The sequence below is a fragment of the Clarias gariepinus genome, chromosome 20 (assembly GCF_024256425.1).
Source record: "Clarias gariepinus isolate MV-2021 ecotype Netherlands chromosome 20, CGAR_prim_01v2, whole genome shotgun sequence".
NCBI lineage: Eukaryota > Metazoa > Chordata > Actinopteri > Siluriformes > Clariidae > Clarias > Clarias gariepinus.
The window spans coordinates 28045966-28069946 of NC_071119.1; the positions used below are offsets into that span (position 1 = coordinate 28045966).

Consider the following 23981-nt stretch of genomic DNA (forward strand, 5'->3'; position numbering starts at 1 on the left):
ATACTTTATTATTACTATATATATATTTAATACCAATAATAACAGTGGCAACAATATATATAAAATTATTATTATTATTATATGTTTGTGTGCTTATCAGTCCAGTCCCTTTTTATTGAGAAGACTGAAGGCTTTTGGAAAGACACAAGAACTAACTAAAAAAAACTATTCAAGTTTAAATAAATTCATTATTTACTTGTAAGTCTGTGAAGATTATTAGTTTTAAAGGTGCGGTTCTTTAGGACACAGTCCCTTTTTACCTACAGGTATATATCTGGGAGACATAAAAAAATGTGCTTAATGTATTATTAGTTTAATTGGAAAACATACAAGGAAGTGCAGAAAATGATAGACTTCTCTACGAAAATAATACCAAATCATTTAAGGCCCTAAAGTGGCGACCAAAACCAGAAGGATGAGGAAGAAAATGAAAAACTACCATTCGAATGGATCGAAGAATAACAACATTGACTCAAAGAACACCTAAAGTTACCTGGGAGTACTGTTACTATTAGAAGACGGCTATGTGAAGCCAAGCTATCAGCAAGAAGCCCCGCAAAGTCCCATTGTTGAAAAAAAGACACGTGCTGAAGAGGTTACAGTCCGCCAAAGAACACATTGACTGGCCTAAAGAGAAATGGGACAATATTTAGTGGACTGATGAAAGCAAGATTGTCCTTTTTGGGTCTAGAGGCCGTAGACAGTTTGTCAGGCCCCCAAACACTGAATTCAAGCCACAGTACACTGTGAAGACGGTGAAGCATGGAGGCACAAGCATCATGATATGGGGAAGCTTCTAATACTATGGTGTTGAGCCTCTTTATCACATTTCAGGGATCATGGATCAATTTGAGTCCATCAGAAAACTTAAAGAGGTCACGTTGCCTTATGCTGAAGAGAAAATGCCCTTGAAATGTTTGTTTCAACAAGACAACGACCCCAAACACACCAGTAAGCCAGCAGCATCTTGGTTCCAGACCAACAAAATTAACGTTATGAAGTGTCCTGCCCAATCCCCAGACCCTAATCTAATAGAAAACTTGTGGGCTGACATTAAAAATGCTGTTTCTGAGGCCAGAAATGCCAAGAAATGCAGAGGAATTACAACAAAAAAGAAAGCAGGTTATACAACTAATTATTAGTTCAGAGATGCACAAGAAAGATTGTGTCTGTGAATATTCATCCAGGTAAGGTTATCCAGGGGTTGGGTCATGTCAACGTGACTTCTTTCTAGAAGGACTTCCCTTACTGTCTCAGGACACCTTAAAGACCTAACACCTCCCACTTCCTAAGGACCCTCCTTCCTTTTCTCACCTATTCCATTGTTCATGTGTAACAAGCCTTTTGAGATAGTGGAAGATCCTTTACCTAACTCCTTTACCTTGGAGTACTTAAATACAAGGAGTACTTAAATGCGAGGAAGTTTCAGAGTTTCTTATATAGTGAGGATGGCCTCATATAGTGAAATCCCAGGAGACTTAGGGCACAATGCGTGGTACACCTTGGACTGTCCATCGCAGGGCACACACACATATACTTACACATGATGGGCAATTTGTAAACGGCAATTAGCCTAATCTGTAGGCCTTTGGACTGTGGGAGGAAACCACCCAAGTACAGGGAGAACATGTAAACTACATGCACACAGAAACGGGAATCGAACCTGGCTGGGGATCCATATATACAGTGCTAACCACTATACCACCATGCCGTCTCCTACGTATGTCAAACTATTTATCTTATTGTTTTCTATTTTTCTTCTCCAAAAATATGCACATCATGATTAAGTATTATTTGCATTGGTCAAAATCTCAGCTTCAGATCAGTTACAGACTAAGATTACATTAGCCCTGGGCTTGCTTCTCTCTGCTGGCTCCCAGGAAATTTTGGATTTACCTTTTAGGTTTTCTTATTTAGGAACTGAAATGACCAGAAAACAAAAACAGTTTTATATCCGAGCCTCCAATACAGAAACTGGACTCCATATTAACCTAAGCACCTCTCCTGTTATACTGACCTTTCTGTACTGACATCTACAGGAAACGGTGCCTGAGGAAAGTGACGAGGATCATCAAAGACTCCAGTCACCCCAGTCACAACCCATTAAAACTACTTCCATCAAGCAGGAGGTACGGCAGTGTCCCGTCCCGAACCAGCAGGCTGAGGGACAGCTTCTATCATCAGGCCATCAGACTACTGAACACTGACCAATAAGTCTTTACAGACACCACACTGTCACTTTCACACTGTCACTTTATAGTCACTGAGACACTTTATACACTCCATACTGCACATAATTGCCTTTTGCACAACATTCATTGTGGACATTCTTTATACATTTATATATAAGTAGACACACTGTCACAAACGTGTGTGTATGTGTACAGTATGTGTGGAGATATATATATATATATATATATATATAAATGTGTATATATGTACAGTATATTGTATGTTTACAGGTCAATAAGTATTTGATCACTCTGTGATTTGGCAGGTTCTCTTACTTTATATATTTATTTAACACAGTAATTCACAAATAAATTGTTTTAAAAAATCATACAATGTGATTTCCGGATTTTTCTTTTTAGATTCTGTCTCTCACAGTGGAAATGCTCCTATGCTGAAAACTGTAGACCCTCCATGATTTCTAAGTATCTCTTATATATAACTCACTGTATATGTATACTTGTTTTAAATTCTTTTGTATTCATTTCTTACATTTTTTTAGATACTTGCACAACATTAATACTACTGTACTTATTTACTTATTTACATGCATATTTATTCTTATAATTGTACACCACTATTGCATGTTTAGCTTGCACACAAGAATTTCACTCACATGTACCGTACCAGTGTACCAGTAACGTAATGTGACAATAAGAGTGATTTGATTTGATTTTGACTGCAGATCCATCCCTGCTATACGTTATCACCCACATCTCAGAGTTTTTCCTCAGTGTGTTCATCAGGGACTTTCTGATCATTTTAATTTGAACATACTATAATAAAATAAGTTGACTTATTATTGACTTTCTGATTCTAAAGTCTTTTTAAAAAGAGGTTTTTGTTTTTAATTTTATGTTTTACAATTAATTATTCATGCTTTATTATAACAGTAGGAGTACCTTTGCTTGTTAAGGACCGAACCCCAGCCACAAGTCGGTGCTTTCTCCATTTCCTGGTCCAAATAATAATAGAGTGGGTTGAAGCAGGAAAGCATTCATTAAAAAAAAAGTATATCTGGTGATCTGCTCTGATGAAGAACAGGAAGAACCAGAACAGATTTTATCGCTATTACAGGTGGTGTGATTGTTCTTGTAAATTTCCTGGTCTTTTATATTTTCTGTTCATGAGTCTTGCAGGTCCATTTAATTTTATGCTAGTTATGTTTATTTCCTCCAACCGTGTGTGTGAGTATTTGTCTTGAGCCAGCCCTTATTTCTTCATATTAAGTAAAATTAAATAATGTAGATTAACTGGAAGATGTTTAACTGCGACAGGGTGCAAAGCTCCTAAAGAGATTGTTGATGTGAAAACCTCATTTCACCTCTCGTCTGTTCCAACCACTCAACATTCAGCACCCGCAGTGTACTAATGACCGCACTGATCACCTGTCATTATCTCTTTCTGTTTCTCACTGGTTTGTGCCTTTAGTTAGATGTTTTTTTTCATTCCTCAGATTAAGTCCAGCCTCGGGACTAAACATAAAATAAAAAAAATGAATAAATAAATAAAACGATATAATAATACAGCGAGGCCTAAAGCGTGGTAACTTAAAGCAAATTATACCACAAATGCTCAAATTGACAGCCTCTGCCGTCACGGCAGTTGTGAATACGCTAAATATATACAAGAACACATTCTTGTAATGTTAAACATTTCTTAATGTACCAGCAATGATGCAGTATTATGCAGAGATGATTTCCTCCTTTGTGCTAAAATATTTCTGTGAAGGTTCCCACAGATTACTGACTTCAGACGGTGGTCTAAAATATGGTTCTGTTCCATTTTCTATTATTAGATTTGAAGGGGTTAAGATAAAATATAAATATCAAGTTTTATTTAAGAAAAATGTACATTGATACAGTCAAAATGTATAACAGAAAAGTGCATGTGAAATATAACACTACAGCATGGCAATGCATTAGTGATGCGTGATTTAACGAAGCTTTATCTCTATGATGATCTGCTTCAAAGAAAATTGAGCATCACAGGAATCACATTTCTAAACAAACAAACAAACAAACAAACAAACAAACAAATAGATCTAACTAAACTTTAAAGGTATAGTCATTATCAGATATAAGATGTGTGTGTGTTTAAAATTCATGACATCTCAGGTATGTTCCTACGTGTAAGTATTTATATCACAGCTTATAACTTACAAAACCAGTATTTCAAGTCTCGGAGTTCCTTTCTGTCACGGTGTTTTTCTTCAGGCTGAGCAGTTCACAGAATGACGATCTAGTGGCTTCCTTATATCTCCGAATTCAATTTCACATCAAATTATTAGGAATTTCAACTACACTTATTTACAGAAAGAGGTGAGTGTTTGTGCTTTACTATGGCAGTGCTGGTTTTAAAAGAGTCATTTCATGACGTCTGCAGCTAAATTTCCAAATTGTGAAAACCGCTTTGCATGCTAAGTCACTCGATTAATATGTAATCTATTGCATTTACATTATTATAAAAACTAAACTAACTGAGAAGGTCTTACTGTAGCTAGTGATGCACTCTGTGCCCATGAAAATCTTGTTATTATAAAAAAAAAAAAAATATATATATATATATATATATATATATATATATATATATATATATATAGAGAGAGAGAGAGAGAGAGAGAGAGTTTTCTTATCTAGTATTGACGTTAATGGACTTTGAGACTGGTCAAAATTCTTCATCTTCATTCTGCAAACATTGTTCATCGACAATGTTTTGCTATTTTTTTTCTTTTAAAAACATTTTTTATTGATGGAACCATCCTAGAAATTCCCATGACTTGTGAATACCTCTCAACCCATATGTTATCTTTTCACCCATATGCCATTTTGTCTGCATTTGGGTTAGAGGGTTTTATCTTCATATCACAATTTGGCTGCAGTTTACATGAAGTGACCCAAAACCTGTTTGTTTATTAGAGTGTCACTTTTCAGAAGTGGTGTGGCTTTGTTTTGCTTTATCTTGCAACTGCGATTAAATATGCATATCACTGACTGTAATTTAATTTACTTGTAGAAAATGTGACAAAAAATACTGCAATCAGTAAAATCAGCAGATAAAAAAGCAAAACAAATGCGTGAGTCCACTGGACAGCTGTAATATTTTAGATATTTATTTTTATAATAGTATTTATTATTATTGTTATTATTATCATACACATATTGCTAACGTACACAGATCGATGTGCCGTGAAATGCTTAATATGACAGTCAATGACCAGAAAATAAAATAAAAGTTAATAATTTCCATAATATACAATATTATTAATTGTTAATATTGTATTAATATAATAAATAAACATTATATTTTCCTTTTCCTGAATAAAATCAGGGGAAAAAAATTATTGTCACATTTTAGGTTTTTTTTTATTCAATCAGCAAGGAGACATTTGTACATTTCTTCATATATTCTTCATATATTTTCTATATTGTGTATTTTTGTTGAACAGTTATTTTATTTTTAACTTTTATTTGTATATTTTATTTTATTTTTTCCTAGTTAAATTTACCCTTTATTTTAATTATTATATTTATTTCCTATTCCTATTTTTTTATTCCTAGGTCACGAGCAGTTGTCTAAGCATTTCACTGCATATCGTACTGTGTATGACTGTATATGTGAAAAATACAATTTGAATTTGAATTTGATTTTTTACTTTATGTTGTATTGTTTTAATGTATTGTTGCCTGTTATTGTTTTACGCTGTTGTGTTTTTGCGTTGTTTATTACTTTTCTGTTTATTTAAAGTAATTGTACAACATTGTACCTCACTTTGAAGAACAATGTTGTATTTAAAGTTGCTTTACAAATAAAACTGACATATATATAAACAGTACATAACTGTAATTTAAATTGATGTACAATTTAATTTATTTTTATATAATACATTTTACAGTACATACATTTAAATTTGCACATAGCAGAATTTCGGAAGCGAATGATTGTCATAACTGATGAGTTCCATGTATCCATGTCTGCAAAAACAGATGACCATAATAAAAAAATCAAACTTTCTGAAATTTTCTTTTTGAATTGGTCTTTAGTGTCAGTCCTGAAAAGGTATATTATGAATCTTAGCCTTTGGCAGCGGATTATTACATACTTTGATGTTATTTTAGTTTATGAACATGTTGGCTGATCAACACTGCAGCTGAGTTTTACTTGTCTCCTACTGCAAAATGTTATTATATGACCTTTTTATTTTATCAAACATGTATTTACACCAATTACTGTAGCCATGACATTTACCCCCTCGGCCTAATATTGAGTACTTCCTGTTGAGGCCTGGACTTTATTACCCCTCTAAAGGTGTGTGTTGTGTCTGGCACCAAGCCATTGGCAGCAGATCCTTTGAGTCCAGTAAGTTGTTGTGAGGTGGAACCTCTATGGATCAGATGTGTTTCTCCAGGACTTTTAAGTCAGAATCAACACCTCAAACTCATTGTCAAGTTCCTTAAACTGTTCCTGAAAAGTGTGTGCAATGTTTCAGGAAGCATTATCAGGGTGCATCTGCCATCAGGGTCTCCATGAAGGGGTGTAACTCGGTCTGTAACAGTGTTAGGTGGAACATGTCAGAGTTAGATCCACACGAATGGCAGGACCTGAGGTTTCTCAGCAGAACATCATCAAGAGAATTACACTGCCTTCCCATAGTGCAACCTTGTGCGACCGCTTCCCCAGATAGGCATTGTTGGATTTTTTGGTGGAAGACATGGGCACATTGTTGCTCTGCTGCTACAGTATACAGCTTCATACACAACAAACTGCGAGACACTGTGTGATCTGACTCCTGTCTATCAGAACCAGTGTTAACTTTGGATGAATCCTAGCCTTCACCCTCCATGTTCCTCAGTTAGCCATACGTGTGAACCATGTCCCTGGGTCACCGGTTTCCCCTCCTACCACTTTTGGTGGGTCTTAACTAATGTAGACTTGGAACATCACACAAGAGCTGCTGGCAGAAGCTCTGACCCTGTCGCTTTCACCTAAAAGTTGCTAAAATCTTTATGCTTGGGTTATTTTTTCTGTTTCCAAAACAATGTTGAAAAATATACAGTATATACCAACATACATGTATTAGCCATCTGTTTATGAAAACAATCAGTGAAGTCATTGGAAAATTGTTGTGAAATCTTTGTTCTATGTTGAAAATACTGCTGTGTTTGGGTTAGAGTCTTCTCTTTCTAAGAGAACGTCTTGTTTTCTCACAACAGCTACACACACACACACACACACACACACATTGTCCCAGACAAACAAGTCAAATCCACAGAAGCCCCTCCCTACAACCCAGGGCACCCGAAGGAGCCACACCCTGGGGGGCCTGAAAACCCCCAAATGATGAAGTGTTAATTAATGTTAAGCTCAGTTAAAGCCCCCCAAAAAAGAAAGTAAAATTCTCTGAAAAGTTCTATGAAATTAAGCCACACATGTGGAAAGCAAAGCCTGCCAATCATTAAAGGTGTGGCAAAGCTTGGAAGATTTATGCTTTAAAATTCCTGCCATTTCAGGTATGTTCCACTGTTCAGACTCCCCTATGCACTGCTGACATTTATTTCACAGCTCATGACTTATGAAACGAGTATTTCAAGATGTCTCTGTCTCATTACTGTGACAGTTTTCTTTCTACTCTAACTGTGTAGTTTTTGTCTCCTGGTTGGGACTTTGATAAAAGCCCTTTTTATAGTTCCTCTAGAGAAACAGTTGATAGGTTACAGCCTGCGTCAGAATCGTAAAAACCAAACAAGCCTTCCTGCTATGTCAAAAAGATTTGACATGTATGATGTGTATTATGTAAATGTTTAAATATAGTAGCAACTGCTTATTTATTTTATTGGATAAAGAAAATTTGATCTTTTATTATCCTTTTTTTTTTTAAGATAAAAGAATGCTATTCTAGTAGTATTATCAACATAAGATTTAAATAAAAGTCCGGAATCTATAATCACACCAAAATCTTTTATGAGTTTACGAGTTACTGTGTGATCAGAAAGCGTACTTCTAGCTGTATGTGCTTCATGAACCCACAACAAGAACTTGGGGGCCACACACTTACGTTCTTTATAAAACTGCTTCAGCGTAAGTTTTTTTTTTTTGCTGCTTTTTCTTTTTTTGTACAGCTTAAATTAAAACAAACCATGAACTTTGCTGGGATTTTCAAAGTTTTCAGAGAAATTATAAACTCGTCAATTTCGAAAAGGTCAGCATACTTCATAATAAATACCGTAAAAAGGCATTTACATGGTCCAATCAAAGTAGCAACAGATAGCATTAAAGTATGTTAATATAAACTTTTTTATTATCTATCTCTCATACATATGATGAAACTGTAAAGCTGGCATCTTGGTACACTGAAGATATTTGCTGAAAAGTTATTTGTGGGGACGTAAGACGAGTAATAGAACACAGCAAGGTGCTTTTGGAATTTTTGTCTGTCTGTTTGTGCATGCATCACGTAAAAAGGAATTGTAATGGGGTTTTCACAGGTTTACTTGGCTAAGCTTGAGGTGACATATAGACTTTGTTTCATCACAATCGGCCCATAGGAAGAGAAGATATGCTTTGTAAATAGAAAACGCACCAAAAAAATCCTACTTAAAAAAAATCAATAGTTCATCTTAAAATTTAACAGATGGCTCTGAACATTTTTATTATGTAACTATTTGTGCATTGAAATGTACTTAATAAACGCACGAAAACACATAAAAATTTTAGTTCATTTCAAAATTCAGCAGATGTCGCTGTACATTTTAAAAAAGACACTTATGAGTGTGAAATTAAATTCCACGCGGATGAAGTCACGGGCACAGATAGTATATATACTGTAAAAATGTTTATGTAAAATGTTTATGTAAGGTTTATTTTACAAAGCTTATTAGACATCATAAACATAGAGTATTTGTCTCTTCAGCCATATTTCAACTGAATTTGATTAACAATAACCTTAAAAAATAACCAGTAATAACAGTAATTATTATTACTGACAACAACAACAACAACAACAACAACAATAATAATAATAATAGCTACAGAAATAGCTTGGATAGAAATACCTTGAACACTTACTGCAGGAGTTATTATGTTTATACCTATTTTTATTCAAACATTCAGTGTCTAATTCATGCTGTTTTGGTAAAAAAATAATGATAATATTATATTAACCTAATTTATATTTACAGGGGCTAGGATCCTATAAAAATGGTAATAAGAGCATTGCCGATTCTTTTCTTTCTACTAGGTAAGCATATTCATCCTTTCCCATTCCATCGATTTACTTTTAGATTTTCAGAAGTAAGGCAATTTCTCAAAATGTCTTTTTTAATTGGTAATCTTCTTTTTTTTTATTATTAGGACTACTTGGGATATCGTCTGATATCAATCAACTGTTAGTTTATGGTTGGAAAAGAAATAGCAGTGGATTTCTTATTCCAGGTAAGATGTATACTTTGCCTGTATACCTCATCCCATGCAACAAAAAACAAAACAAATAAGAATGCTTTTTTTTTTTCTTTCTTTTTTTTACTTACCTCTTCCATAGATCCTCAAGATCTGAACGGCAGTATCATCGACAATCCAGTGGATATACCTGTAAAAACATTTTTATATACATGTTCAATCTGTTATGTGCGGATCCTAAAATAGTAATCCAGTGTTACTCGGTGCACGACGACATACAGTATAATAATTCTAATAAGAGCACTTATACTGGGCTTCTGAGGGGGATTAATGAAATAGGAGTTAATGAGAGTGATTATGAGACATGCTTGGGAAGACCTTCTGCTTGGAGATAGTGTGGGTTTATTAATTAATGAACAAAAAATTAAATGGATGAAAACTGAAAACACAAAATAAACAGCGCTCCATCGTCTCCTCGAGGCCGGGTGAGGCTCTTGAAACTAAAAATATAACCTTTATAACCTAATAATGTTCTCTCATGGAATTTGGATTTATCCCTGTTAGGTGCTTTCAACTAAATCAGCGCGATCGCGCTCACCAATCGCACTGTGTGGGTCTGGGACTTTGTCCTGGCCCTTATACCTTTACTGATGGTACCTAATGATCGCACAAAGTGCGTAGGTATCGGGACCTTTAAATAGACACGTCGCCATGTGTGGCATGTTTACGCTGACTGCCTCCCGGGCAGTCAGCGTAAACATGCCTCGCACCATTGCCTGTTCAGAACTCTGCGAGGTAGCAGCCTGCGGGTTTGGACGATCTGTGCAGAGTATTTTCTCGTGAAACCTTAGTCGTTACGTCCGGAATATGTGATAAGTAAATAAAAAAGGTTAAATTCTTAAATCCGACTGGTCTTATATTAAATCTTATATAAATTTTTTTTTATAAAAAAACAAAACAAAAATAAATAAATATATTGCTTGAAAAAGATTGTTTGCCGATAACAGCATGTCTGTTATTTCTTAATTATCTATTCCATTTGTGCATAGATGTCCCCCCCCCCCTTTCAAAATAACAAACTAAAACAGTTTTGATCTCTATCCATCTGTAGAACTCTAGAACTTTAGAACTTTTGCAGAATGGAACAGATGTCAAAATATTTAGGTAAGTTGAAAAATTATGTTGTTTTTATTTTATTTATTTATTTATTTATTTTTATTTTATTTGCTTGAGTAGCCGGTGTTGCCCAGGCTTTTCACAGTTTAAAACTTGTGGTGGTATGGTGTAAAGAAAACAATGTTTTAATTTGATATTTATTTGGATTTTTCATTCTATTATTAATAATGGACAATTTTAATTTTAGAAAAGGGCTTAAGGGCCTGTGGTACAAAATCTTACAGAAGTACTTGACGATGTACTACATTCTTGTTTGGCTGCCTGGTGCAAAACTAAAAACAAATTGTTTGAGGAACCCCCCCCCCAACCTAATCTATGTAATTTTCTGCAATGATAGGGTATGCTACATCAATTAGTTATGCAACAGATGATACCATTTAGCAAACCTTTGGGGAAATTTTATGTTGCTGGATGACTCTATGGGTAGCCTACCTTCACCAGTTCCCAAAAGTTTATCAGCAAAAGCTTGAGCAGGTTTATCTGACAAAACTATTCAAAAGTTTTTTTTTTTTTTTTTTTGTCAAACGAATTGTGCTAATTTTATTACAAAAAGTTGAATTTTTAGGCCAACATTTATCTTACCTGCAGGCGCTGATTTTGGTATCACTGGAAGTCACCATAGACAACAACCAGAGCTACTCCCATTAGATGATTCTTTGCTCTCAGATCCTTCAGGGCTATATCAAGGACCTCAAGAGCTTTCTTGTAGGCCATGGTGCACTCATCCCAAACAAATATTTTTAAGGACTTGCACCTGACCAATTGAATTGGTAATGTTGCAGATAGGGTTCTGTTGCCTGGCGATGTCTAGTGGTAATTTCATTGTGGAATGGGCTGTTCTTCCTCCATCCATGAGCATTTATGCAATCCTAGAGGAGCCGATGGCAAGGGCCACTTCACCCCGAGTCAGCATCTCGGCCAGTAGTAAATGAGACAAAAATGTGCCCTGTGCCTCCAGGAGCATCTAGAAAAACTAATCCACCTTGTTCTCTTTTGATGTGATCCATGATGGTGTTATATCCTTTTCTTTGATCTTGATTTAGCAGTAGGATGCGGTTCATGAATTAGAAAACATAGAACCTGCCAAACTGCTTCACTGCTACTAATGAATCTTCCTAACTGGTACTGCATCACTTTATCACTGTTTTCGGCATCTGCCCTGACAAGGCAGTCATGTCACTGCCCTTGTTAACATACTTACACACTTAATATGTGCCTGGAACACTTTGGAAAGTAATGGAGAGTATGGGACGACCCATCTGTTGTCCAGTTTCATTTCCATGCTGCCACGTATCTTCAGTTTTGCGACGGACCGTCCATCTTCTGGAACATGCCATCTGCACCAAGGATAACCATCATCTCCAGTTTGCCTATCTTCAATCAATTCTCTTAGGTATCTCTTGCTGCACTTTCCATCTTTCATACATGGTGAATTGAGATTGAGATGCCTGCATAGTCCATTGATCATATTCTTGGTCACAACTGCATACAGGTTGGGACCATCGGGGTTGAGGAACTCATCAGATGTAACATTGTCGATTTTGTGAGGCGTAAATTTTTTTTTTCAACCAAATTAGGTTGTGTAAGTGGCTGTCCACAATTTTGGTTCTCAATTTTATATACTGTATATAGCATCATGACACGTCAAGTAATTTCATTTGCTTTTGTCTAAATACTCTAGCTATAAAAACATGATGGCCATTGGGTGCTTGGCCATTTATGAGCATTTCCCATATTTCTATCCAAGCTGAATTCCAGGAGAAGGTAATGAATAAGCCCCCTCTCACATAAATTCTTACGTATGTCATTGCATCTTGAATATATCTGTGCATGTGTCTGGGACTCCCTGTGAATGTTGCTGGTAGGATTACCAATGTAATTCGCCACAGCATCCCTTAGATGGATGTATTCTTCCACACTCAGCCTTTTTTTATTTAAACCTATGAAAAAAAGATGTTTACTTTTAATTTGGCATATGGCATATAAGTCAACAATGAACTAAATAATTGTCTTCTTCTTTTTTGTCTTTCGGCTGTTCCCTTTCAGGGGTCACCACAGCGAATCATTTGCCTCCATCTATCCCTATTCTCTGCATCCTCTTCTCTCACACCAACTAACTTCATGTCCTTTATCACTGCATCCATAAATCTCCTCTTTGGTCTTCCTCTAGACCTCCTGCCTGCAGTTCCAACCTCAGCATCTTTCTACCGATATATTCACAATCTCTCCTCTGAACATGTCCAAACCACCTCAATCTGGCCTCTCTGACTTTATCTCCAAAACATCTAACGTGGGTTGTCCCTGTGATAAACTCATTCTTGATCCTATCCATCCTTGTCACTCCCAAGGAGAACCTCAACATTTTCAGCTCAGCTACCTCCACCTTGGCCTCCTGTCTTTTCTTCAGCGCCACTGTCTCTATGCCGTAGAGCATCGCTGGTCTCACCACTGTCCTGTACACCTTTCCTTTCATTCTTGCTGATACTCTTTTATCGCACAACACACCTGACACTTTTCTCCACCCATTCCAACCTGCCTGTACCCACCTCTTCACCTCCTTTGAACACTCTCCGTTGCTCTGGATCGTTGACCCTAAGTACTAAAAATCCTGCACCTTCTTTACCTCTGCTCCCTGTAGCCTCACCGATCCTCCTGGGTCCCTCTCATTTACACACATGTATTCTGTCTTGCTGCGGCTAACCTTCATTCCTCTGCTTTCCAGAGCATACCTCCACCTCTCCAAATTTTCCTCCACCTGTTCCCTGCTCTCGCTACAGAGCACAATGTCATCTGCAAACATCATAGTCCATGAGGACTCCTGTCTTACCTCATCTGTCATCCTGTCCATCACCAGAGCAAACAAAAAGGCGCTTAGAGCCGATCCTTGATGCAGACCCACCTACACCTTGTACATGTCCTGCACCACTCTAACATATTAATCTGCCACTCCAGACCTTCTCATACAATACCACTAACTAAATAATTGTGGAGAGTTTAATATATGGTTTGGTTCCATGTCCTGCACCATAAAACTGTACAGTATGCATAGAAATCCATTGATAAAACTTTTTTGTTAGTTGTTTAAAGGATGCCAGCTTTTTTGCATTATATTAAAATTATATCCATATTTCACGACCCTGAATACAGGATAAACTATATAGATGATAAGTGAGTGAAGTAAACATCCTCACCTCGGAATTATATTTTATTGGGTAATAAAGTGCATTATAAGATCTATGTGTTTCCAAAATGTTTAACCTTGCCTTTGGATTATGATGTCACAGTGATCAAATTTGTTGCCTGATATAACCACTGCCACTTCATCTGCTTGTGAATAATTAAAACTGCGTTTCTCCACTGTCAGCTATAATTACTACTTTGCATTAATCCATTGGCATATGTTCCAGTGCTGTTTTATCAGGGAAAATTTCCAAATCTTGGTTAGGCAGTTTTGGAAAGCCTGTCTGTTCAACTATTGATGTGACACTAAAGGATTTCATTTGGAAACATGAACTGTACCTTCTGATGTTTTTGAGGAAATGCTTAGAGTCCAAAGTAGCTCCTGATATGTAACACCAAGAACATCTGGCGGTGATTCCAACCGCAGTAGTTTTATTATCCCATTTGTGTAGCAAATCCAGGAGGATCCAATATAAATTTCCTCGTTAGACATACAGTGGAACCTCGGATTCGAGCCAGGGGTAGCTCAGTGGTTAAGGCATTGGACTACGGTTCAGAAGATCGCAGGTTCAAACCCCACAACCACCAAGTTGCCACTGTTGGCTCCTGAGCTAACCCCCTTAACCCTCAACTGCTCAGATGTGTAATAACATAAAAAATGTAAGTCGCTCTGGGTAAGAGCGTCTGCCAAATGCGTAAATGGATTGCAAGTAAACCGTTTTGCGACTGTTCTGCAAGACAAGCAAAAATGTTTAATGAATTTTGACTTGAAAAACGAACAAGTCTTGGTTTACGAGTACTGAGTAAAGAACTTCTTGTTTTGACGCAGAGCGTCACATGTTCACAAATGAGCCAATGTTTATTCTTTCTCTTGCGCTGCAGGAATTGTGGGTAATCGTCTCCCCTGCTCGGTCTTAATGTGCGTCTTTTACTGGTATAATCATCCGTGTACGCGTGTACTGTTTACTACAACACTGTAGTAATAATGGAATACTAATGTAAAGTAATGTAAAGTAAAAATAACAATGTAGACATTTAAATGTGGACACAATGCCAACGCATTCTTCATCATTAATAAGTAATGTTTAGCTCTGGGTTAGAGTTGTATCGATTTTTTTACGATTCGGGTTAATTTGATTAACTGAATCAAAATTTATAATGTACACTTTATCGACTACCTGTCCAGAGTTAAGCACAATGTAATGTATCTTACCAGTTCTGCTTATCACAGGGCCAACGGCTATATCACAAAATCTAGTATTTAGCAATTATGAGCAAGGTAACACGATCTGGGCAAATGTTTAGACTTTAAAATACATGTTTGGAAGGTGAAAATTAAATGAAGTTGTTCTAGTACTGTTTACTAGATCAACGAAAGTCACAAGAGCAGATTCTTGGGTTTAATCTTACGGTTTAGTTATGAAATGAGCACCAACTTCAGCAAGGTATGCAGCTTTGTTTGTTTACTTGCGTCATGTTAGGTTCTCATTCGATGAGGCGTTGGTTGCCTGCTTACCAACGGCTGCGCTCTGGAATTTCTCCTGTGGGTTTCTTCATTGCGGGACATTGGAGTTCTGGCACAAAGTTTTGTTGAGAGTTCTTGAACAGCGGATGACGCCAGCAGTGACGAGGCGCCCGCAAGGGTGTAAGCCCAAGCTGCTTGGAAGATGTTGTAGGTTGCAGTCGTGATGTTAACTCCTTAACTTCTACTCCTTAGGGTTTTTGTCCCTTCGGGCTTAGCCACGCCTCATGTGGTTTCTCCTTTTGGGCATACATTAGCACGATGTTTCGGCTGTCACATGGGGCCCATGTTCTGTTCATGCTACCAATTTTCCCCTGTTTACCAATGTTCTTTGAATAAAGCCAGCTTTAGATGGACATCAAACATTACATATCTTACCCACTCATCCCTTCCTTTATCTAATAAAAGGGTTTGTAAATGCTGATTACACCTTTAAAGTTATGAAGAATAATCAAACATACACACAGGAATAAAACATAGTGAGGAAATATATGTAGATGCGTTTTGCCCTACTGGCACAGTTTCAAATAGTTACGGCATGCCTTTTTTTTTTTTCATTGAAAGGCATGTGGAGGTCAATGAGTGTCCAGGTGTGACTTGGTGGTTTTTTTTAAAGGTAAAGTGCAGGGTAATTTTATTGTATTTTTACTTTATATTTTGTATTAATTATTTTTATTTATTTATTTTTTTGGGCTGTGGAACAAGTAATTGACTTATGAGTGTTTTGAAATACGAGCCTGATTCCAGAATGAATTATGCTCATAATCCAAGGTTCCACTGTATCTTTTTCATTCTGCTGATTGTCACAGTTGGATCTTGCACTTTTCAACCAAGTGTTAACCCTCATATTGTGCTCCATTGCACAGACAGCCCTCTTAGGAACTTTTGGTAAGTGGTGTGTTTACCTGATTGTAATTCGTACAGATAATACAGTTAATGTAAGATTGCATGACTTTTAAAAAAATACATATTTAAAAAATAGTATTATTCTGTGGCAGCAACATGCTTCCATAGCTTCTAAAATTTTGTTTCTAAAATGGTCATCTTAATATAATATCTCTCCTGCAGAGACAGTCCCCTTGGGACCCATTGGTAATCCCTGAATGTAATTTATACAGATAATCCAGTCTGTGTTAGAGCGGTAGGTTGTGGTAAAGTGTTGTGGTGTTCTTGGCAGTAAAAAAAGTTCCTCATCCTCCATCTCAAAAAATGAATTAGTAGTAAAGGATAAAAAATTAGCAGTATTTTGACCAGGGGGGTGACAAATATGTGTGTCAAGTTTGGTGCAAATCGAAGAGCCTATAAGGAACACAAATACAAACAGTAACAGCCAAGTATATATATATACTGTATATTAGAAAGAAAACTATATATATATATATTTTTAAATGTTTAAAACGATGTGGGGTGAGGTTTTTGCAGTGTGTAAATGATTTAAAGACAAAAAAAACATTTGTTGACAAAATAATTTATGTGAATGTTAATATAAATGTGCAGTCTGGTATCCTGTGTTTAAAGCATAATTCATTCATTCATTCTTGCGGACTGCCTGGTCAGGGGTTTACTTATTTATGTGAATTAGATTACTAGTTTGTTTATATTTTTTTAAGGATGGGATTAACTTGATGATAATAAAATAAACAATAAACAATAACTGGTAACAGGATAAATAAACACAGTTTTTTTGTTTGTTTTTACTTGTTTGTATTTTAGGGAAGGATCACAAGTGATTATCAGAAGGTACTGGTACCCATACCTAGTTTTGGGTAAGCCTTTGTGTTATAATCATTTGTATGATAAAAATTGTTAAAGAACACAATACAAATGTACAGATGTACAGATACAATAAACACCCCAGTATATATCTCACCTATGCTTGTAATTTTAACTTAAGCAGTGTCTGTTGTGTTGGTATTCATGCTCTAAGTACTTGTAAGATTATCAGTCAACAGTATTGAAAAAAGACAAGACTAGTTTTCTGATCAATTCTTTGTTTTGTTTTATCATAAAGGAGTCCAGAACCAATCACCAGCAACTACCCTATTCACAACACCTGCACCTGGACCTACAAACTTCACAACCCAGGCCATCCCAACTAATGCAAATGCCAGTACAGAAGGTACAAATACTCTGTCATACATCTGTGATCTACATGTTTACGGTGAAATGGTTACAGCAAGTCACTGGGTTGTCAACAGAGAAAATTCCATGTGTCTGAGTGACAGATGAATGTATCTTACATACCCTTAATGATGACAATTGATTGCATTGTCCATCAACATGAGGTAGTGGCATTCAGTTTAATACTCCATTAAAATGCACGGAACATAAACTTCCACATGTGTATACAAACTTCCAAATATAAAAATGAAAACATTTCTAAATCAAAAGTTTTTTGCTACTAAGGGCCTTTATTTAATTCTTTTATTCCTATTAATTTTCCCATATATTTAACATCAAACTCCAGATAATTTTTTCTTTAATGGTTTGATTAATAAAAAAAAGGTCAGTTTTAATACCCACGTAAAAGCTTCAAACACATTTCACACATACAAACTGAAACTGCAACTGAACTTAACACTGGCATTGGCATTCATCAAACTACTCTGAGCTCCTTTCTGTCTTTTCTTTACAGGCTTTAATACAACAACAACAGCAACAACAACAACAACAATACCAATAACAAGAACAACAGCAGCAACAACAAAATCAATTACTTCAGCATATATAGTTACAAGTCATCTAACACAGAATTATACATCTACGACTGATCAATCTGTGACACCTACCACGAGTGTTAACCTAACAACCACAAATTTAACCATAACTACAATAACAGCTAGTGCTACTCCTACATCACAGACAGAAAATTCTACCACAGCTGTGACCGACTTGAAAACATCTACTCAAGGAACAAGGAATACTACTACATTTTCAACACAGACAACTGCAACTTCCAATATTACTGAAATAAAGACAACTACTCCAATAGGACCAACATCAGAGGTAACATTGGCGACAAACACAAATGGAACAACATTGACAACAAACACAAATGGAACAACAACAACAACAACAACAACGAATACTGGTACATCTCCAACACAAACAACTACAACATCCAATATTACTGAATTAAAGACAACTACTCCAATAAGATCAACATCAGAGGTAACATTGACAACAAACACAAATGGAACAACAACAACAACAACAACGAATACTGGTACATCTCCAACACAAACAACTACAACATCCAATATTACTGAATTAAAGACAACTACTCCAATAAGATCAACATCAGAGGTAACATTGGCGACAAACACAAATGGAACAACATTGACAACAAACACAAATGGAACAACAACAACAACAACAACAACAACAACAACGAATACTGGTACATCTCCAACACAGACAACTACAACATCCAATATTACTGAATTAAAGACAACTACTCCAATAAGATCAACATCAGAGGTAACATTGGCGACAAACACAAATGGAACAACAACAACAACAACAACGAATACTGGTACATCTTCAACACAGACAACTACAACATCCAATATTACTGAAATAAAGACAACTACTCCAATAAGATCAACATCAGAGGTAACATTGGCGACAAACACAAATGGAACAACATTGACAACAAACACAAATGGAACAACAACAACAACAACAAATACTGGTACATTTGCAGCACAGACAACTACAACATCCAATATTACTGAATTAAACACAACTACTCCAATAAGACCAACATCAGAGGTAACATTGACAACAAACACAAATGGAACAACAACAACAACAACAACAACAACGAATACTGGTACATCTCCAACACAGACAACTGCATCACCCACTATTACTGAATCAAAGAAAACTACAGTGTCAGAGGTAACACTAAGCACTAACACAACTGGAACAACAGCAATCGTAACAAATATTACTACATCTCCATCACAGAAATCTACAACACCCACTATTAATGAATCGAATACAACCATTTCAGTATCAGGGACAACAACAACAACAACAATTTCTCCTACAATACCATTACAGAAGGATACAACAACTTTAAAAGCAAGTTCAACACCAGGGAAAGCAACATCCCAAACACCAACCATAAAGACAACCGAAATTATAACATCACCAGCAATGACAATAACAACAACAAGTAATACTACTAATGCCACATTTCCGACACAGAAATCTACAACAGCTGTGAAAGAATTAACAACAACAAAGATATCATCCACAAGCACGATTAAAATACCACCACCAACAACAACAACAACAACAAAAACAACAACAACAACACCAGCAACCAAAACAACCACCACCACAACCACCACAACAACGACGACAACAACAACAACGACAACAACACCAACAGCACCCCCTGTCACATTTGTAGTAATTATCACATTTACTCTCGACATGACGTACACTGCAGACCTCGCAAATCCTTCATCGGCTTCCTTTCTGTCACTCGCTGCATTTATTATAGAGCAGGTGAACTCTTTATTTATTCTAACTTATATATCACAGATGATGTACTCTAACTAAGCTAAACGTCATTTCATTAGATCAGTGCTGTGGTAGAGTTCTGTGAAAAATATTAACCTTGCTGCTGTATAAGTCATTTCCTAAAAAAGTAACTTTGCAAAAAAAAATCTTTTTGTTTTATCAGCTTGATTTAATATTTAGGTCAGCATTTAGCAGACGGTACAGCCATTGTCAAATCAACAGCTTTCAGTGAGTGTATCATTCATGATTTATATTGAAACTATTAATAATAATAATAATAATAATAATAATAATAACAATAATAACATTTTTAATCATTTAAAACAATACATAAACATACTGTTTCTCCCAACAGTAAAGGATCTGTTATAGTTAATGCAACAGCGTTCTTTATTGATGTTATACCTGCTGATAAGACGATAGTGGAGACTTTGACGTCTGCCTGGGAAAATCACCTCACCGCCTTGCCTCTAGTGAATGGCACTGTTGCTGCTGGTAAGGGAATGCTTTTCTATCTTTATCTTAACTTCTAAAAGAACAAAATATTATATAAGATTGTATGAAAATAATGATATATATATATTATTATTATTATCTTCAGGACAATTTACCCAAGCTAGCAGCGCTTCATGGGAAGTGTCCCCTTCTACAGTCACCCTCCTGCTCACATGTCTACTTCTAATAACACAAACTTTTTCATATATATACTCTACGGGGAGTTTTTAGCGTCATGAAGGACAAAAAATCCAAATTAAAATTGTACTTGAATGTAATCTATTTATATCATATAGTGATAAGGAAGCTCTTCCTTATGGTTTATTAATCCCTTATGGAAGTTTAAATGTACAGTAGATGAATGTTTGTAAAGGCACATGAACCCTAACATTGTAAGTCGCTCTGGATAAGAGCGTCTGCCAAATGCGTAAATGTAATGTAATGTAACATTATTTATAAAGAGCTAATATCTATTTGGTAGATTTCAGGGATTCCTCCTAAATCTGTATCTTTGTTTTTGTTTATTACCATGTCTGGTCTTGTAACTCTTTATTGTATGCGTAGGATGTTTGCTTTTGTATATTTTTCCACGAGACCTTCATATACTGTATGGGTTGGTGTTTTCTTACAGTATGTGTTGTGTGATGTCACACTGCAATTGTTACTATTTTAGGGAGCCAATACGGATAAACAGTATGCCACAAAACTAGAGAAAAAGTAGAAAAAGGACCCCATCCCCCCACACACACGTTCATGTTCATCGATCACAGTACTTAGACTTTGGTTTGTAATAATAATAAAGTTATTATTTATTTTTGGAATATGCAAGTAAAAACAAACAAACAAACAAACAAACAACAAAATTAGTTGCTAGTTAGTCTAACTATTTCATTATTCATTTTTAAATCCAAAAAATAAAAAAATAAATAAATATAAGCACATGTTAAAATGTTTCATTTTTAATATTTTAATTTTTTGGCTTTTCTGCGGGATACAAGTCTTTTTTTTTTTATTTTCTTTCTTTCTACCATGCACTTGCGAATTGATTGTGTGATGATCAACTTGCTTCTGTCATCATGCCGGCTGAATGGCTCGGCAGTGTCATGTTCCTGTATTTAGGAGACGAATGCAAATGCAGGTTGTTTTATCACTCTTGTTTATTTATGTGAAAAGAGGGGGAAAAAGAATAAACTCAACACAAAAATAGACAACTCCTCAGGTTGGGAATGCAGGCGGGCTAAATAGCAAGAAAGATAAACTCAACACAAAAAGATATAGGTCTTAACCACGAGCTGATTACTTTTCAGCCTTGACCTTGACTTGTCGTCTCTAAACGAACCGGCCCGGTCTCTGCAAACACTGATCAGTCCTGAGGAGGAAACAAATGACAAATGGAGGGTTAATGTCGACCATTGATGAACATGAAAACAACAGTGAATGGACAGGGACCTACGGGTTCGGCTGGTTTAAATAGTGATACACGGGAGAGCCACAGGTGAAACTAATTTGGTATTACTGGGAGACATACCAATGTGGACACACTAGGGGGAGACAAAGCGGCGGCTCAGTAATCCAGAGAACAAGATCTTATTCACCGGGACCGTGGTGGCACAGGTGTGACAGTACCCCTCAACCACAGGACCTGCCTCCCGAGGGAGGGAGTAGGGACCCGCCGACCGGCTCTTTTAGACCACTCATCCACCATGGGTACATTGGTGGGGGTTGCCTGACCGGGGTGATAGCCTGACGTTAAGCTAACAGTGGTGCCCAATTTCTGGATCGGAAACGATATCCTCTGGAATGCCATAGCAACGAAACACTGTCTCAAATAGGGAAATGAAACGACATTCCTTGGAAAAGCGATCGACTATGACTAAAATTGTTGTGTACCCATTTTGACACCGGTAGATCCGTGACAAAGTCCACAGCGATGTGTGACCATGGTCTATTTGGTGTTGGTAGGGGCATTAATTTACTAACTGGCAACCCGTGAGGATTTTTTTTTATTGTTGTACATATTGTACAAGATAAAACAACTGTTCTCACAGTTTCCTTCATCCTAGGCCACCAAAACTTTTGTTCTAGGATTTAAAAAGTGCGTGTCATGCCTGGGTGTCCCGAAAACAGATTAGTGTGTGCTTCTATTGTCACTTGTTTAAGAAGCGCTTCTGGGATGTAGATTTGATCCATACGGGATTGGACCGTGCCCATTGTGTGATCTCCGCATTGATTTACCACATCACCGGAGCTACTACTAGTGATGAAGGCAAGATGGACTCCGGATTTGCGGTCGAATTTGGCATTGGATAATAACGCGATAAAGCATCTGCCTTCTTATTCTTGGAGCCAGGTCGATACGTGATATGGAATAGAAAACGTGTAAAGAACAGCGCCCACCGGGCTTGATGAGTGTTTAATCTTTTGGCTTGTTGGATGTACTGTAAATTTCGATGATCGGTGAGTATCACAAATGGGTGTTCCAGCCAGTGCCACCACTCCTCTAACGCCGCTTTTACTGCAAGCAGTTCTCTATTACTGATATCATAGTTTCGCTCGGCAGGTGTCAGTTTGCGAGAAAAAAAATGCGCAAGGGTGGAATTTCTCGGGTTGACAGTGACGTTGTGACAGCATCGCTCCTATCCCTACCTCCGCTGCATCGACTTCTCGGGGTCGGGAAGCCTTTAAACAGGTGCCATGGTGAAGGCAGTTTTGAGTCTCTGGACGGCTGCCTTCGCTTCTGCTGTGAATGCACCTAGTCGTCTAGGCTTTCCTTTTAATAGTGATGTGAGTAGTGCTGCCACTAAGCTGAAACCTCTGATAAAGCTCCGATAAAATTTGGCGAACCCAAGAAATCTCTGTAGCGCCTTTACTGAGTTTTTACTGGGTTCCGGCCATTGTTTTACCGCCTCTACCTTGGACGTCTCCATCTCAACCCCCTGTGGCCCTATGCTATAGCCAAGAAATGCATTCTCCCTCCTGTGGAATTTACATTTTTCTGCCTTCGCATAGAGGCCGTGTTTACGTAGTCGACGAAAGACGGCGGTTACATGAAGGAGGTGTTCAGAGTTTGACCGGTTAAACATATCCCTGAACACGTCGTTCATAAACCCCTGAAACACTGCAGGTGTGTTTACCAATCCATACGACATTACATTATATTGATAATGCCCCGATGTAGTGCTAAACGCTGTCTTCCATTTGTCGCCCTTACGTACACGAACGAGATTATAAGCGCTGCTGAGGTCGAGTTTTGTGAAGATGGATGTGCCTCGGAGTTGGTCGATAGCGGCCGGTACCAGCGGCAGCGGGTGCTTGTATATTACTGTTACTGCATTGAGACCTCGGTAATCAAGGGACAATGGATAAATACGTGAGCAAGGCAGTGTTTTCCCCGGCAGGAGCTCGATTGTGCAGTCCCATGGACGACGAGGGGGAAGTCTCGCTGCTG

At 37.0% G+C, this 23981-nt stretch overlaps 1 protein-coding gene across 1 annotated transcript; it reads left to right on the plus strand.

Annotated features, from left to right (window-relative positions):
* The first annotated feature begins 4439 nt into the window (after nt 1–4439).
* On the plus strand, nt 4440–21374 carry LOC128508685 (mucin-2-like). Its single transcript, XM_053480119.1, has 11 exons — nt 4440–4550; nt 9408–9466; nt 9580–9660; nt 9767–9816; nt 10736–10788; nt 17216–17268; nt 17514–17621; nt 18138–20023; nt 20202–20266; nt 20394–20533; nt 20640–21374. The coding sequence occupies exons 2-11, from the start codon at nt 9427–9429 to the stop codon at nt 20762–20764; spliced, it is 2601 nt and encodes an 866-aa protein (XP_053336094.1). The 5' UTR covers nt 4440–4550; nt 9408–9426; the 3' UTR covers nt 20765–21374.
* Nucleotides 21375–23981: the final 2607 nt, after the last annotated feature.

Excerpts from the sequence above, each read along its gene's own strand:
- LOC128508685 (XM_053480119.1), top strand. The coding sequence starts at position 9,427 with ATGGTAATAAGAGCATTGCCGATTCTTTTCTTTCTACTAG. Across the intron at positions 20,024-20,201 it reads CTGCATTTATTATAGAGCAG|CTTGATTTAATATTTAGGTC; the intron begins GTGAACTCTTTA and ends TTGTTTTATCAG. Across the intron at positions 20,534-20,639 it reads GAATGGCACTGTTGCTGCTG|GACAATTTACCCAAGCTAGC; the intron begins GTAAGGGAATGC and ends TATTATCTTCAG.